Source organism: Colletotrichum orchidophilum (assembly GCF_001831195.1).
Source record: "Colletotrichum orchidophilum strain IMI 309357 chromosome Unknown Scaffold_5.1, whole genome shotgun sequence".
Taxonomy (NCBI): domain Eukaryota; kingdom Fungi; phylum Ascomycota; class Sordariomycetes; order Glomerellales; family Glomerellaceae; genus Colletotrichum; species Colletotrichum orchidophilum.
In genome coordinates this window covers 236,032-251,553 of record NW_019172961.1, presented here as the reverse complement: position 1 = coordinate 251,553, position 15,522 = coordinate 236,032, and the positions used below count along the sequence as shown (strand labels likewise).

At 56.6% G+C, this 15,522-nt stretch overlaps 5 protein-coding genes across 5 annotated transcripts; 3 read left to right on the top strand and 2 right to left on the bottom strand.

Moving 5' to 3' along the window:
• Nucleotides 1-396: 396 nt before the first annotated feature.
• CORC01_00985 (histone methylation protein DOT1) lies at nucleotides 397-1,941 on the top strand (the record flags this gene model as incomplete). The annotated part of the gene is made up of 2 exons (XM_022612641.1): nucleotides 397-953; nucleotides 1,008-1,941. The coding sequence occupies 2 exons, from the start codon at nucleotides 397-399 to the stop codon at nucleotides 1,939-1,941; spliced, it is 1,491 nt and encodes a 496-aa protein (XP_022480802.1).
• A 309-nt stretch (nucleotides 1,942-2,250) lies between these two features.
• CORC01_00984 (autophagy protein 16) lies at nucleotides 2,251-3,027 on the bottom strand (the record flags this gene model as incomplete). The annotated part of the gene is made up of 3 exons (XM_022612640.1): nucleotides 2,251-2,406; nucleotides 2,472-2,848; nucleotides 2,943-3,027. The coding sequence occupies 3 exons, from the start codon at nucleotides 3,025-3,027 to the stop codon at nucleotides 2,251-2,253; spliced, it is 618 nt and encodes a 205-aa protein (XP_022480801.1).
• Nucleotides 3,028-3,666: 639 nt separating this feature from the next.
• CORC01_00983 (uncharacterized protein) lies at nucleotides 3,667-6,703 on the top strand (the record flags this gene model as incomplete). Its single annotated transcript, XM_022612639.1, has 4 exons — nucleotides 3,667-4,615; nucleotides 4,683-5,925; nucleotides 6,193-6,274; nucleotides 6,452-6,703. 4 exons carry the CDS (start codon nucleotides 3,667-3,669, stop codon nucleotides 6,701-6,703), a joined length of 2,526 nt encoding a protein of 841 aa, XP_022480800.1.
• Nucleotides 6,704-8,227: 1,524 nt separating this feature from the next.
• On the bottom strand, nucleotides 8,228-8,722 carry CORC01_00982 (uncharacterized protein; the record flags this gene model as incomplete). Its single annotated transcript, XM_022612638.1, has 1 exon — nucleotides 8,228-8,722. A coding segment is annotated over one exon (495 nt), but the record flags the coding sequence as incomplete, so codon positions are not given.
• A 4,166-nt stretch (nucleotides 8,723-12,888) lies between these two features.
• On the top strand, nucleotides 12,889-14,863 carry CORC01_00981 (FHA domain-containing protein; the record flags this gene model as incomplete). Its single annotated transcript, XM_022612637.1, has 3 exons — nucleotides 12,889-14,009; nucleotides 14,062-14,155; nucleotides 14,222-14,863. 3 exons carry the CDS (start codon nucleotides 12,889-12,891, stop codon nucleotides 14,861-14,863), a joined length of 1,857 nt encoding a protein of 618 aa, XP_022480798.1.
• Between the last annotated feature and the right edge of the window lie 659 nt (nucleotides 14,864-15,522).

Sequence of the window (15,522 nt, the reverse complement as noted above, 5' to 3'; positions counted from 1 at the left end):
TTTTTTCCTAGTCACGTCCCGGCCCCATTTCCAGGTCCTCTCCCGAAAATTCGCCTCGTGTCCGTCTCGTCTCACTCCAAACTTCGCTCCTCTCCCTCCGTCCCGATCCTCCACCCCCTCCGACCACGTCTTTCGTCGTGCAACCGAGACACCCATGCCACGAAGCGACAAGTCTTGCTGACGACACACTCATTCTTCACCGTTCGCTGTACGATACCATATTGACTTCATTCAATAATCCCATTCATTCACACACGACACCTGCCCCGCTCAACCCGCGACAGCCTACGCTAAAGACGACGTCGACAGCGACGAGTCACGCGCGCAACGCCCACCTCTCCCACCTCACCTCCCAACCCAATCCAACCGACCTTTCACGGTCGCCCACCGCCCACCATGCCCATCCTCGGCGGGAAGAACAAGTTCAACACTAAACCCGCAGCAATCCGCGTCGAGAAAGTCCAGGTCGCCACCCCAAAGCCGCGCCCAAAGCTCGCCCATGCGACATCCTCCACATCCTCCGCAAAGGCCTCACCGCGCGCATCGCCGAAGCCCAACGTCAAGTCGTTACTGTCCCGAAAGCAGAGCGCCTCGCCCTACCCCTCCTCCTCGGACGAGAAGCGCAGCGAGCGCAAGCGCAAGGTCGGCAGCGCGGGGCCGTCACAGCCCAAGTTTGACAACGACTCGGACGGCGACGACAACTATGAGGAATTCTTGAAACACGAGCCCAGCAAGCGGCAGCGCACTCAAGATGGGCAGTTTGTAGACACGCAGCGCGTCCTGACCCGGTCGAGCGCATTCAAGGACAACGCTCGACCCCTCAGCCGACTGATTCACGCGGCCGATATTTCCAACCTCAAGAAGTGCCCCAAGGCGACGCGCTCGCTGGGCGCGACAGCGGATGACAATGTTAGGGTGCGACTGCAATACCCGAGCAACTACGGGGCGGAGGAGTAAGTTCAAATATCACGTTATACTATCGTACGGTTTTGCTAACCCATCCCTAGGTACGAGCTCATCAATGACAAGGGCATTATCAACGCGATTGAGGACATTAAGACGGTGGTCGGTTTTGTAGCCAATGTATATCTCACCGAAGAGCAGGCCGAGGACTTCACAGAGCAACAGAACGGCTTCATACGACGGCTCAGAAAGGCGTCAAACACGAACGATTTCCACGGCTTTGTGTCGGCACTCAACGATGCGAACAGGAGGATTCGTACTCTTGCGGCGGACGGCACAATACGCAAGAATCTGGACAAGATACACGGACTGCCCCGGGGTTTGGTCGAGTTCATCCTTACCCAGGTGTACGACCGTACAGTTTCACCAGACGTGGAAAAGTTGAAACAGTATAAAAACGGCACCGACAATGTCTATGGCGAGCTAGCTTATAGGCTTATTTCCGACATCTTACAGGAGAAGACTCGGATGACGTCAGACCAAGTCTTTGTCGATCTCGGCTCTGGCGTGGGCAACGTGGTTTTCCAGGCCGCGCTCGAGATTGGCTGCGAGAGTTGGGGCTGCGAAATGATGGAGAACCCGTGTGACTTTGCCGAAGCGCAGGAGAAGGAGTTTGGTGCCCGCTGCAAGATGTGGGGTCTGCTGCCCGGTCGAGTCAACCTCGAACGAGGCGACTTCACTAAATGTACTCGCATCCACGAAGCCATGAAGCGCGCCGACGTCGTCCTCGTAAACAACCAAGCCTTCACCCCGCAGCTCAACGCCGAGCTGGTCAACATGTTCCTCGACTTGAAGCAAGGCTGCAAGATTGTGTCGCTCAAGTCATTCGTCAACGACCAAGGGACGCGCAACGCTAACGACATTGCGAGCAACATCTTGGAGGTCGAACATCTGACATATCCTGAAGGCGGTCCGGATGGCAATTACGTCAGCTGGACCAACGCTGGCGGCAACTATTGCATATCGACGAGGAAGTAAAACGGCTTTTTGTTCCATCAGCATCTGTCGTTACGCTGCATGATATCCCACGGGACTTGTGCTGATGTGGTAGCCAGAGCGCATGGCTGCAATGTGTCTTTTACATTGAGCATGGAGGACGAACCAATGAAAGAAGAAAAGAAATAAAAAAAGAAGATCGAGAAAAGGGATACTGGCATAGGAGAGGAAATAGCGTTGAGTTCATTACCTGTAGAATTTTTACACTCCCCATAGAGCATGTCAGCTGGGCAGACAGCAGCGAGAGAGGTCGCGGAGCGTGGGAGGTTGCACACGAAATAGACCGTATCATCAGCGCTCGTTTGCGAGATTCATGGCGTCGGCTTCCTGGGCCATCCTCTTCATCCAGCGGTCGACGAGCTCCTTGTTCTCCTTCTTGACCTTGTCCCGCTCTTGCTCTGCCATGGACATTTGAAGGTTCATCGTGATCATCTCGTCTTGTACGTTCTGCGGATGCGAGTCAGCTTTTTCCATGACCCGAGCCAATCTGCCGTGCCTTGCTTGCTATTTACCTCGACCAGCTTGCGCTTCTCGCGCAGCTCGTGTTCCCGATCTCGTAATTTCGTCGTCAGGGCGGTATTTTCTGCCGTCAGGCTGCGGACTTTTCTCGCGTCTTCCTTGTTCTTGGTCCGTAGCGTCTGGGCCTCATCCTCGGCTAACTTGGCCCGGTCTTTGAGGGTGCCGTTTGACCGGAGGGCCTCGGCGAGTTGGAGCTGGAGCTGGGCGATGCTCGGGTCGGAGCTCGTCGTCTCGGTTGTGGAGGAAGAGGGGGGTATGCTGCTTGACTTCTCAGAGGAGGTGTTTTTACTCTTCTTTTCTGGCGCTGTCTTGGATTTGAGGACTTGATTTTCGGCTTCTAGGGCTGCGACGTGGTCGGAGAGCTGGGAGCCTGGTGGAGGGGAGGGGTGGGTTATTGTTTAGTTTACTGTCTTGGGTCTGAAGAGGAGGTGGTCATGGCGAGGATGGGAGGTTACTGGGCTTACAGAGCTGTACAATCTCGAGATTTACGGGGTTATTCTTCTCTTGCTCCCGGATGGAGGCCAGATATTCGGATCGCCAGTCGGCCATGATGGGCGAGTTTGGTGGGGGGAGCTGGGGATGCTATGTCGGGTCACATTTGTCTGAGGGTCTATAATCCCCATCAATCGGTACGGAAAGAAATGATCTATAAATGGACGGGAACAGCCTTGTATGCTTTTATTGATAGAGCGATGTTGGCGGACTGGCGCATGCGTTTTGCATTCCAGACACGAGCAACCGGGCTTCTTCTTCGCGCGGCAGGCTGTCGCAGCGCATGGTGTCCGTCACCTGCCTCTGCCTGAAGGGCGGACCAATTTGTCTTGTCGGCGCACTGCAGTTTTGGTGGGGCGGCGCCTGGCTGGGGAAATGACGCAGCTCCCCCAAGCCGATGATTAGCCGGTCCCAGGGTGGTTGAGGCTGGTCCGCTGTGATTCGTGGCGCGAGCTCCATCTACCTGGGTGCTTTGGTACCTCTAGCTCACTGTGAGCTTGGTGGTAGCTCATAGCTCAACCTCACCTCTCTTTCTCGCTCATATCACACCGCGTACTCAGTGCAACCCAAACCGGACCATCATAGCCGCCACCTCATTTCAAAGTCCTAAGCGTTTGAAGAAAGAAATTTGCAAAACCAGGCATAACCCCCCAAAGGAGGATAAAAAGGGAAACCCCGGGCGAATGAGAAGATGACATGATGGAAGCGTCTCATCCCGCGGCAGGATGGGAGAACGTTGGCGAAAAGTGGTACCGCAAGGTCCAGCTCTACACCGAAGTGTTTGACCAAGACCTCGACCTCGACAACTACATTGTCGCCGGCGCCCCCTACGGCGGCGCCCTCGCCCTCTTGCGCGACGACACCAAAATCCAGGCTGTCCGCGCCGTCAAGCAACCCGGCGGCGGAGCCTCAAACAAGCCCGGCATCGACATCTACTCGTACGCCGGCAAGCTCCTGCGGAGGATACCCTGGGACCAAGGCTCCGGCACGATCAAGGGCTTAGGATGGGCGAGCGTGCAAGGGGGCGAAGAGAAGCTTCTGGTCGTGACGGCGGACGGCACGGTGAGAGTGTATGATCTCCAGGGCGACTTTACGCAATTTTCGCTTGGCAACGGCGCGGACGAGGTCGGCGTCGTCGGGTGCCGTTTCTACGAGACGGGTATGGTCGCCCTGCTGGGCGACAACGCGCTCGTTTCGGTCACTTCGTACGCGGAGCCCCGGCCGAGGGTGTTGGCCGCGCCGCCAGAGGACCAGGGCGAGATCCACACCTGGGCCGTCGTCGCGCCTGACCATACGCTTTCGAGGTCTGTGGAGGTGCTGCTGAGTATCGGGGAGACTGTGTACGTTGCCGACGCGGCGGAGTGCGAGGACCGGTTCCTTGATATTGGGCCCTTTAGCCACATCAGTGTCTCGCCGGATGGTAGGCTTATTGTGTTGTATACCAAGACGGGCAAAGCGCATGTTATATCGAGCGATTTCCAGGAGCGCCTGGTCGAGCACGACTCGCAGTCGAGGATCCCGCCAAGGTATGTGGAATGGTGCGGTTCCGACGCGTTAATTGCGTGGGAGGACGAGGTACACATTATCGGGCCCGACAGCGCGACGGCCGAGTTCTTCTACGACGGACGAGTTCACGTCATTTCAGGTGCGTTTCCTCATACTTTGAACAAGCACACTTGAGACTTTTCAAAGTCATCTGACCACAGCACCAGAACACGATGGCGCAAGACTCATCACAAACGACGTCTGCGATTTTCTAGAACGCGTGCCCCACGCCACGGAGGAAGTCTTCGGCACCCGCGCCGAGTCCTCCGCGGCCTCCATCCTCCTCGACGCCGTCGGCCAGCTGGAGCTCCAGTCTCCCAAAGCAGACGACTACATCCAGCTCATCCGCGCCAACCTCACGGAGGCCGTCGACACCTGCGTCAACGCCGCGGGCCGCGAGTTCAGCGTCCACTGGCAGAAGCAGCTCCTCAAGGCCGCCTCGTTTGGGAAATCCGTCCTCGACATTTACAACAGCGACGAGTTTGTCGACATGTGCGAGATACTCCGCGTCCTCAACGCCGTCCGCTTCTTCGAGGTCGGCCTGCCGCTCTCCTTTGAGCAGTACCAGCGCCTCACACCCGAGGGGCTGATCAAGAGGCTCATCAACCGGCACGAGTACCTCTTGGCGCTCAAGATTGCGGGCTACCTCCGCCTGCCCACAGATCGCATCTACGTCCACTGGGCCTCGGCCAAGGTCCGCTCGGGAACCGAAGACGACGACACGATATGCCGCCTCGTCGTCGAGCGCCTCTCGGGCAAACCGGGCATCTCCTTTGAAGAAATCGCCCGCGCAGCCTACGACGAAGGGCGAGGCCGCCTAGCCACTGAGCTCCTCAACCACGAACCCCGCGGCGGCCGCCAGGTGCCCCTCCTCCTCAGCATGGAAGAAGACGAGCTCGCGCTCGACAAGGCCATTGAGAGCGGCGACACGGACCTCATGTACACCGTCCTCCTCCAGCTCAAGAAGAAGCTCCCGCTGGCCGCCTTCTTCCGCGTCATCAACGCCCGCCCCGCGGCCACGGCGCTCGTCGAGTCCTCGGCCTTTCGCGAAGGCGACAACGCCCTCCTAAAGGACCTCTACTACCAAGACGACCGCCGCGTCGACGGCGCGGGCGTCTTTGTCCGCGAGTCGCTCGCCCAGGCGGACGCCCGCACGGCGTCGGACAAGCTCGCCCTCGCCGCGAAGCTGCTCTCCGACTCCCGCGAGGCGACGTTCGAGGTGCACGCCCTGAAGGAGGCCCAGACGCTGCTCAAGATGCAGGAGGCGTTTGACCGGGACCTCACTGACACCTTTACGGGGCTCAGCGTCAACGAGACCATGTTTAAGCTTATTCGGCTGGGGTACCACAAGCGCGCGACAAAGATCCAGAGCGAGTTCAAGGTACCCGAAAAGGTTGCGTGGTGGCTTAGGTGAGTTTATTTCCTCCTCTCCTTCCTTTCTGCCCTGGCCCCCCCCCCACCCCCCCCCTCTCCCCCCCCCACCCCCCCAACACCCCCAGAAAAAAACCCCACGCGAGGTCAAGGGTACCCAAAAAGGTGCGTGGTGGGTTATTGGAGTTTTTTTTCCCCCCTCCCTCCTTTTTCCCCCGCCCCCCCCCCCCCCCCCCTTTCTCCCCTTGCCCAGATGGGGAGGAATCATATACAGTTGCTAACCCCTACCCCTCTTTTTCACTTAAGACTACGCGCTCTTGTTGCGAAGCGGGACTGGAACGATATTGAAGAGCTGGCAAAGACGAGGAAAAGCCCGATTGGGTGGGAGGTAAGCTTTTTTTTTTTTTTTTCCAACACGACACACTCTGCTACACCCTGTCACAAAACAAGAACAAAAAAAAAAGTCGGCGTGTCCGGCATGTTATTATTCTCCGTGATCCGTCGGGGATTATTTTACTTTAAACGAGACGCGGAGAAAGATGGCTAACCCCCGAGCGCGCACCAGCCATTTTATAACCTCACGCTGCAGGCGGGCAACCCGCGGCTGGCGGCGGTCTTCGTGCCCAAATGCACGGGTCTGGAACCGGGAACGACAATCACCATGTACGAAAAGTGCGGGATGCGGGTTAAGGCGGCTGAGGAGGCGGTGAAGCTCAAAGACGCCGAGGCGTGGGGTAGACTGCTCGAGGCGGCGGGACGGGGAACGCAGGAAGGGCGAGAGATTGAAAAGCTCGGAGCCGCGGTCTTCAAGAAGTGAGGCTGGCGACTATTGCACAACGGCGAAATAGGCAAAGTAGACGGAGAAACGGTGCTCTAATCGGAGGAAGACGAAGAAGATAGCATCAGACGGATAAGAGAGGGGCCAGACGTTCGGGTCGACAGATGTCGTCGTCGGTGTTTTTATCTCCCTTACTCCGTACGGAATGTGAATGGAATCAAGGTGATGCTGCGCGCGGCTCCTGGCGGGATGAGAAGAACTCGGGGATTTACGTTTGAGGCGATGTGCAATGAGAAATGGGGGCCGTCGTCGATCCGGGGTAAGCTTGCCCACTCGGCCACCGGCTGGTCGTGAACTAGGATTTCCCCCCGGGCCAAGACGGGCGTGCGTGCGTGCAACGTGGATTCTAGCTTTGTCGAACTCTTGACGACCGATTATGCCAGACGGCACACTCAGGCCATGCCAAGAGCTGGACATGTCCCCAGTCCTCGGATGGTCCAGCTGTAGTGGTGGGTTTGCACCTTTTCTTTGACGATTCCTTCCGGATGCGGTTTGGCTTGGCAGACGTCTTACAATGTACATTGCTGATTATCTTGAGACTCTGAGTGAATCCGACTCCATTTGCCTTGTGCAACCTGTAGAGGGAGTGGAAAGAGTCGAGAGCATGCAGAGGTCGCGTGAGAGATCGATCTACACGTGGACAAGTCACGGGAGACGGGCATGCAGCCGCGCCGACACGGGCTCCAGCCTGGAGGGTTCCAGGTCGGGGAGTTGTTAGCTAAAGTGGCGCTGCGAATCAGGTTTGATGCTGTTTGCTCCTGAATGACAGTTGGGGGAAGGGCAAGCAGTAGGAAGTTTGTCCGGGACCAAATGCCCCTTTGGACAGAGAGATTGCTTGGGTAGAAAAAGGCGACGAACAACGGGGGCTACAGTTTCAGATAGGACTCAGAGGAGTAACGCAGAGAACAGAGTCCTGGGTTGAAGCTGGGGCGGCACTGACGGGAGTTATCCATGAATCGGGTAGGTTCTGGGGGGCTGCCGTCTCGGAGGATTGGTAGAGAATGGGGGGCGGCGACGATCCGATATACCTCGTTATGCGCAAATGGTTCTTATTGAACATGTTTGCTCGGGAGCGCGAAAGCATGAGTGCGAAATCGGCTGAAGCAGGTTCATCTTTTCGCAAACATGGTTTCCGCGGGTGCCTGTGGGTGGCTGACAGCGCATACAAGGTTTCGTTCTGTGACGCCCTAATTGCTGGTAATGGGCGAGCAGAAACATAGGCGAGTCAACTTTGGCCGAAATCAATAGGTAGACCATCCGCGCGGTGTTAGTGGTCGAGCATGCCCCAGGTACGTAGCTAGTCCTGATTGCAACCAGTCAACTGCGTGTGGCGTCTACATGGGCGAGGCCAAGGGCCGTCAACTGTAACCAAGATGCTGGGAGAGGCGCATCTGGATCTCCATCTCTGGGCATGCGTTGAGCATGCGTTGGGTCAAGTTGAAATAAAGGCGACGGGGGAACGACGAACAGCATCAGCGCTGAAAGCAGCAGTCCGGGCCTCACTCACAAAGAAGGAGCATTGGGCAAAGATGGACGGAAATGTAGGGTCCAGAGCGGGCTCGGCCCCGGAGAAGAACCGGAGGGCGCATGAGTTGAGGCGTGTGCAGTTGGTGAAAGGTCTTGGCAATGCCTGCTCGTGACAAGGAGGACGCCGGCTCGGGGTGGCGAGGCCAGGCGAGGCGGCCAGCGGAGTCTGGCTGGTTGGGTTGAGCAGAAAGCATCGGGTTTGGATCCGTGTTTCTGAAGAACTCTCGGCCTTCTAGAAAATTTCAGAATTGTGGTTCTTTGTTCGGCCAAGACGGCTGGCATCTGGTGTTTAGAGGCAAGGCGGAACGGAATGTCCATGTCCCAGAGTTTGCTTTTGTTTGCGCAGAGTAGCCAGCACGGTGGTGAGTCGGATGAGGCTCGGGACAGCGGATGACGCTCCGGACGAGTCAGTGGCGGAGGGAGCAGAGGGACCGCAATCCTGAGATTGGCGGGTTTGATTCCCACATCGTCATCCAGCCACGCCAGCTTTCCATGGTGACGAGAGTCTGTGATGAAAACGACTTTCGATCAAGACAGGCAGGGAGCCGTGGTGTCGTGAAAGCAGGAGGTGGATTTCCTTTCCTCTGCTAGGATCCTTGTGCATGAGGGCGCCGCAGCGTCGAGGCGGGATTCCCAGCCTTCTAATGGACTTCCGGCGGGGGAAGCTTTCGTAGGTCCAATCACGATGGCGGCCTGGTGAAGGACGGGATGAGAGGAAGAGACAGACGGACGGAGGTGGCGGGGGATCTCGGTCACACGCCTCGGCAGGCCTGAGGTTAGATTCCATTGATAGCAGCCGAAGCCTGAAGGAGGTACTTTGGGCAAAGTGCCCTTTTTGGTTAGGTAGGTAGCTAAGGTTACCTTGGGAAAGTCGATGGTCTTTATTAGACGCAACCCTCAGCGGAGGGTCGAAGGGTTTGTCCAGGGAGCTACCGGTAGCTTGAGGGACGCTAATCTGGTGATTGCGCTAGCGCGAACAGCCCCCCTCGAGGACTTCGTTCGCCATTCCATTGTCTCTCGCGTGCGGCGTAAGCCCTCTGGCGCTTGGCTTGAGGACGACGGGGGAGGAGAAAAGGGCCTCAGGCCACTCGCGCCGCGCCCTTACCGGCAAGAGGTCAATCGAGACTCGGAGGACGCAGGTGCATAAGGTAGTCGCAGACTGTAAGTATGAGAGACCCAGTGAATCGGCCGGCGACATGCTGGTCGGCTGCATGTCAAATCATTCCCGTCCGTGACAGCGGTGCAGTGGTGCAGTGGTGTCGCAGGCGGGGGCCAGAGAAGTGGGCAAAGTGGATTATCAGGTCGACGGCCGTTACAGATAGGGGGGAGGGCGGTTTCCGTAGGTGAGGCCGTGAGGGAAGTGAAGAAGTGAGCTGACCCTGCCATGTCCAGTTTTCATGTCCATGAGGCTGATGTTGGCCCTGTTTAGGTCTTGTTCACCAGGTTGATGACCTTGGTATTCAAGGGGACAGCGGTTTTTTCCCGCCTTTTTGGTGGAGAGATGATGGGACTCATGGGAGGCGACGGGAGGGCCGGAAATAACATCGCGCGTCTTTTCTCTGCTGATTTCTGCATCTGATGGGGAAACGACTCTCGGCGGGCGGGAGTCGCCGTCGTATTCACAATGGAATAATGGATCATGTTCATGGAGCATTGCGGGAAGGTGTCGTAACGCGGTCTTAGTAATTGCTCGGACGTTGCCGGCCCCCTTTTTTTTTAACCTCCTTTCCAGTTTCCTCCATTCAGACATGGCATTGAGTGATTTTGCATTACATCGAGATAGTTGAGGTGTCGCATAGATCGTGAGATGCCCTGGTTGAAGCCTTGAGCAGGCAATCAACCTATCTGGGGTGCCTTAGTGCTGACCTCGAGAGGGAAACATACTACGAAGTACCTCCGTACGGCGTTTAGTAGCAGACAATAGGTACCTACCTAGGGAGACGCATTACAAATGGTACCTATCCTGGCTGGCACCAACCCGTGCACTCTGCTCGCACTTGCCCGTTGAGATGATCGTGCCTTCCTCAGATCCCAGGATCTGAAGCATAGGCCATCTTACAGATGCAGATATTTTCATGCCCTCCTCCCCTTTGGGTCCAGTGGCTCTGGTCTCGTGTTGCCGCCCCGTGCTTCCGCGGAAAGACGGGCGAGACAGAGTACCTTACCAGCCTTGCTGCACTTGGACTGGGAGCGGTACCGAGGGTCCAAGGTCAAGCTACCTTACTATGTAGGAAGAAAGCCAAAATGCAAGTTGGGACGAAGAAGGTGCGAGTGCGTTGCTGCATGAGGTACCTCAGAATCTCAGATCTTTCCGCCGTCCTTGACCGATGGGCTGGTGTATCTCCGAAGCTTCGTTTATCTGTCCGCCTTCCCTTGTCTATTGTCCCTTTCTTTCCAGACCTTTCCAGGTAGTATAGTATACCTCCCGGTCACCTCACCTAATGTTCCGTATTTGAGCGTCTTTTGCATTTCATGCCCACCTCAACCTTCTCTATCCATCTCGTCCGTCTCTGAGGACGAGAGTCTGATCCAGCCTTGATCTTTGATCCAGCTTGCCGGAGCTGGCTTGACACTGAGACCCCGACCCAAATGACCCTGCCATGTGTCTGTGCTCCGCTGTTCTCGTTGCTTCTTCTATGTACCACTCTGTGCATGGCAGCCGCGCATCTTTGCAGAGACTGCCCCAAGGCGCATGCAGAATTCGAGACGGGTCTTTCGACACCCATACCTCCGGTAGCAGCGTGCTTCTTGAGTAGTCATGTCCCTAATTATTCACCAGCCATCACCCGACGGAGGGAAGAAACACTGGGTCATTGACCGGCGGCAACGCATCCTCGTCGCTGTATCAGCATTAAACATCACTGACGTTATCGGTCACGGCATTTCCTCCCAAGAGCGACTGTGTGCCACACCAACATCCAACGTCTCTGTCTGAATTCGGAGGCACGAACAATAGCGTACGCTACCCGTCCGCATCCACTGGGTATCCCGGCCAGCCCACACGCTTGCAGCAAGCATATCCAGGCGCATCCTGTTCCACCCCTGGCCCTGGTTCGTCTCCACGTCCCCTCACCCCACCCAGTCCAGCCAGTCTTGTGTCCGGCCCCAACTAAACCAAAGGCAACCTAACATAACGTCGCCTACCATTCCCGGCATGGAAAGACGAGAACACACCCTCAACCCCTACCTTACCATACGGCAACTGCCACACCAATACGGCCCTCGCCCTTGTCGTGTGTCTCTTGTGCCAGACGTCGTCATGATCTCCATAAACGCCCCCCTCACCCTCATTGCATCAAGCCCGCAAAAAGGGAAAGGAAAAAAAAAAAAACAGTGGCACGCGCGCCAGCGAAAACCTGACCGACTGGGCTGGACCCCGACTTGTTCACTTTACGTCCAAGTACCTTGCCATCACACTACCACTTCCATTGCCCAGCTTCGGCCTGCCCTGTCCCTGAGGGCCCTTGCTTTCATGTCCGCCAGCATCCAGACCAATATTCCTCTTTAGCTGCGTCCCACCTGCGGTACTCTGTACGGAGCACTTTTCGCATTCAGTATCCGTACACCTCAAAGTACTCCTTCGTGTGTCTCCCGCCGTCCATTGTGCCCCTGCCGAGGAACTTGAACCCAGAACAACCGCAAGTACCTCTGGTCCTCGTCCAACCTCACCGTCCACGGCCGCGGCGCACTGCTTCACGCCTAGTCCGTCTGGCTGTCCGGGCTCTTCCTTAGCCACTTGACCCTACCGGGACTGACACTGACGACTACGACGAGCAACAAGAAGAACTCGACGCCCGTCCTCCTTGGCCCCAAAGCCGAAATACTGGCCCTTTCCCCAATCCAGCTGGCACCACAGACATTCAGCATCTTTCACTTGCAACTTCCTCCCAGGTCCAACATTTATTTGTAGGCCTACCCGCGGTCGTCCTGACGTCCAGATTAAAGAAACAACCTTCCCCAGGCCCTTTTCTAATCCCGGTCGCAATCTGCTTTTCTCGGTCCATAATACCAATCATCTCTCTCACTCGGACCTACGTTCTTCTCCCTCTCGTCTCGACGATTCCTCCTTTGTCCCTTTGGTCCCTCGATCCCTTGGTCCCTCTGTACAACCTCGCCTTGCCTTGCTGTTCCACACCACGGCAGACAGATAGTCAGACTACAGGCACAAGAGAACACCGCACCTTGCTTTCTAGAGACGACCCGCGACATTCCAAGCAAACGCAGCCGTTCTTCCTGCACTCCCTCTCCCTTCTCTCACACTCACTCCCACTCTCACTCTCACTCTCACTCTCACCTCAGCCCCCTTTGTCACTGGACATTCTTCCCGCAGCTCTTTTGATACCCCAACTCTCTACCCGCACCCCAAGAAACACCCCCAGGGCAGTCCACACTACCATCTTCTGAGGGACCAGGAAAAAACAAGAAAGAGGTCACTCAGACAAGTCCGCCGACGCCCAGTGATTCAGCCAGCTAGTCAGCCAGACCGCCAGCCGAAACCCACGAGTCGAGAGCCGGCACCATTGCCGCCTGATTACCAGACGGATTCCAACCCTACGGCGGCCACTACTGCTTACTGCACCCACCGCCAAAACAGCCAACCCAACTCGTTCTTCTTCTCCCCCCTTCTCGAGGCGCAAATGTTTACACAACCAGTCGCATCGCCACCGACCGTGGGCCCCGTGCCGACGTCTGTCACCAATCCCGCTTCATCCTCAACACGATCCAGTCGCCTGCGAGGCCTCAGTTATCTTCGCAGCTACACTCAAAACCACATTCTGTCTCGAGAACACAGCGGCCAGGGCTCCAACTCTCCAACATCAAACCCACTCTCCCACGCCGCCCACTCATACTTTCACCACAACACCGGCAACAGTCCGCACTCTCAGACTCAAACTCAAACTCAAAATCAAAACCACAGCAGCCGTCAAGGCTCAAGTCGCCCAACCCCAAGCCTGCAGCGCTCTCTTAGCTATTCGCCTACTTCAACCCCACGTCGCTCCGACACCGACGCCAGCCTGAACCCCTTGTCGCTCGTCGCTTCACTGCAAGAGTCCCCGTCGTCGTCAACATCCTCAGCGAACAGGGCTTCCACCACGCCCTCTTCTCCTGCAGCCGAGCGCCCGCCAGTGGATGTACTTCCCTCCATTCTCGACGACGACGCCATTGCCAGCGGTAGCAGCCACATACGGCAGCAATCTGATCAGCAGCCGCAATCGACGACCGACGCTGAAGCCGCGAACATGACGAGAGCACGCGCCTCTACAACAGGCGACGCCCCAGCCGCAGCCTCCCCCGCTCCCGAAAATCTGCCTTCGATCCGTTTTTCTGCCTACTTTGACCCCCGCGCGACACGTCCCAGCCTGACCTTCCCCCCAGTTTCGAGAACGCTGCCCTCGGGCGGCGACATCATCAGGGTCGGCCGATATTCGGAGCGTGATAACCAGCCCAACATCCCTAATAACACTCCCTCCGCGGCGCCTGTTGGTTTCAAGAGTAAAGTTGTCAGTCGCCGCCATTGCGAATTTTGGTACGACGAGGGTAAATGGTACATCAAGGACGTCAAGAGTTCGTCTGGCACTTTCCTCAACCACATTCGACTCAGTCCCCCGGGAACCGAATCGAAGCCTTTCCCGGTGAATGATGGCGACATTGTGCAGCTTGGTATCGACTTCAAAGGAGGCGAGGAGATGATCTTTCGCTGCGTCAAGATGAGGCTGGAGTTGAACAGGGGTTGGCAAAACAAGTTGAACACTTTCAAGTAAGTACCGTCGTCTTCGACTACATCTCATAGTGGCGCTAACACCATGCAGCATGGCGACGCACAAGCGGTTGCGGAACATGACAGCTGCTAACTCGGCCAATTCTTCGACGCAAGACTGCTCAATTTGTCTCAACTCTATCGCGGTATGTAGCCGCCTTTTGAACGGGCCCCCACATTCCCTGCCAACAAGAAAACTAATTGTCTTCTAGCCGTGCCAGTGCTTGTTCGTGGCGCCTTGCTCGCATACCTGGCATTTCAAGTGCATCCGCTCTCTACTGAACTCTCCCCAATACCCCATCTTCGTGTGTCCGAACTGCCGCATGGCCGCCGACCTCGAAGCGGATATTGAGGACCCCGAAGAAGACTGGGAGCAGATGGATGAAGATGAAGAGCCTGAACAAAAACAACAAAAGCAGGAAGTCAAGGAGACGGCGGCAGTTCCGAGCGCACCTTTAACGGCCGCCGCGACCGTGGTCAGCTCAAGGCCTCAACTCCCTGAAATCGGCACCGATGATGATGCCATGGACTTCACGGTGGAGTTGGACCGCGCAAGGACCGTTGCCGAAGCTCCTGAATTGGCACCGACGACTGTTGCGCCAAACACCTCCATCCCACCTGTTCCAATCCCAGCCGTTGGCATAGCCCAAGCAGCATTATCCCGTAGCGGTCGAGATACCCGGACTCCTTCGCCTATTGGGAACCACTTAGTCAGTGCCAACGAAGGTCCCATCACCCCGCGTAACGATGCCGGGCCATGGGTCTTTGATGGTAGTGCTGGACGCCGCGCCGCCGAGGCGTCCAACGGAATGAGAAGTCTCGATGCTGCCGCTGAGATGGAAGTCGACCGGTAGAACCGGTCCAGACGATTACGCAGAGGCATGGCATGGAGACATCCAACAACGGGCCTGAAGCGGAGGCCAAGGGTTGCGTCGCCAGCATAGAGTGGCTTATCCTCACGAACACGCATACACCTATTGCTCAGGCGGCGAGAGAGAATGAGGACAGGCGGGTGTTACAATATGGATGACTGGGTAGAGTTGCATGAGCGAGGCGTGGAATTGCATGGCGTTTGAATGCATTGTGGAGCGCAAATGCAAGCCACAGCGGAACAGAGCTACATTGCTTCTCGACTGGCTTAAAGGAAGCGGGCTCACTGGAAGGGCTGGCATTGTCTATTTCAGTTACGACAGCGGCTTCTACATGAATCAGGAAGATTCACATGCAGGGAGATGATTTCATGGGGTTATCATTATACAGAACTGGCGAACAGTCAACCGCCTTAATTGTTATTACAACGTTTCATATTAACCCGAATTTCGGTCTTCTTGTTGTTCATTTGGGGAGGCTTGTTCGGCCCCTTAGCTACCAGATTTGTACAGTTCTTCCTCAAGGGGACCGGGCTGTATTTTGCGGGGGTGTTGCTTATGAGATCTCCGAGCCAGGAGATGCAACTCGCGGAATACGAGCGGCGCGGCTCCAAAATGACGTCTCCGTGCCGGATGCAACGTCT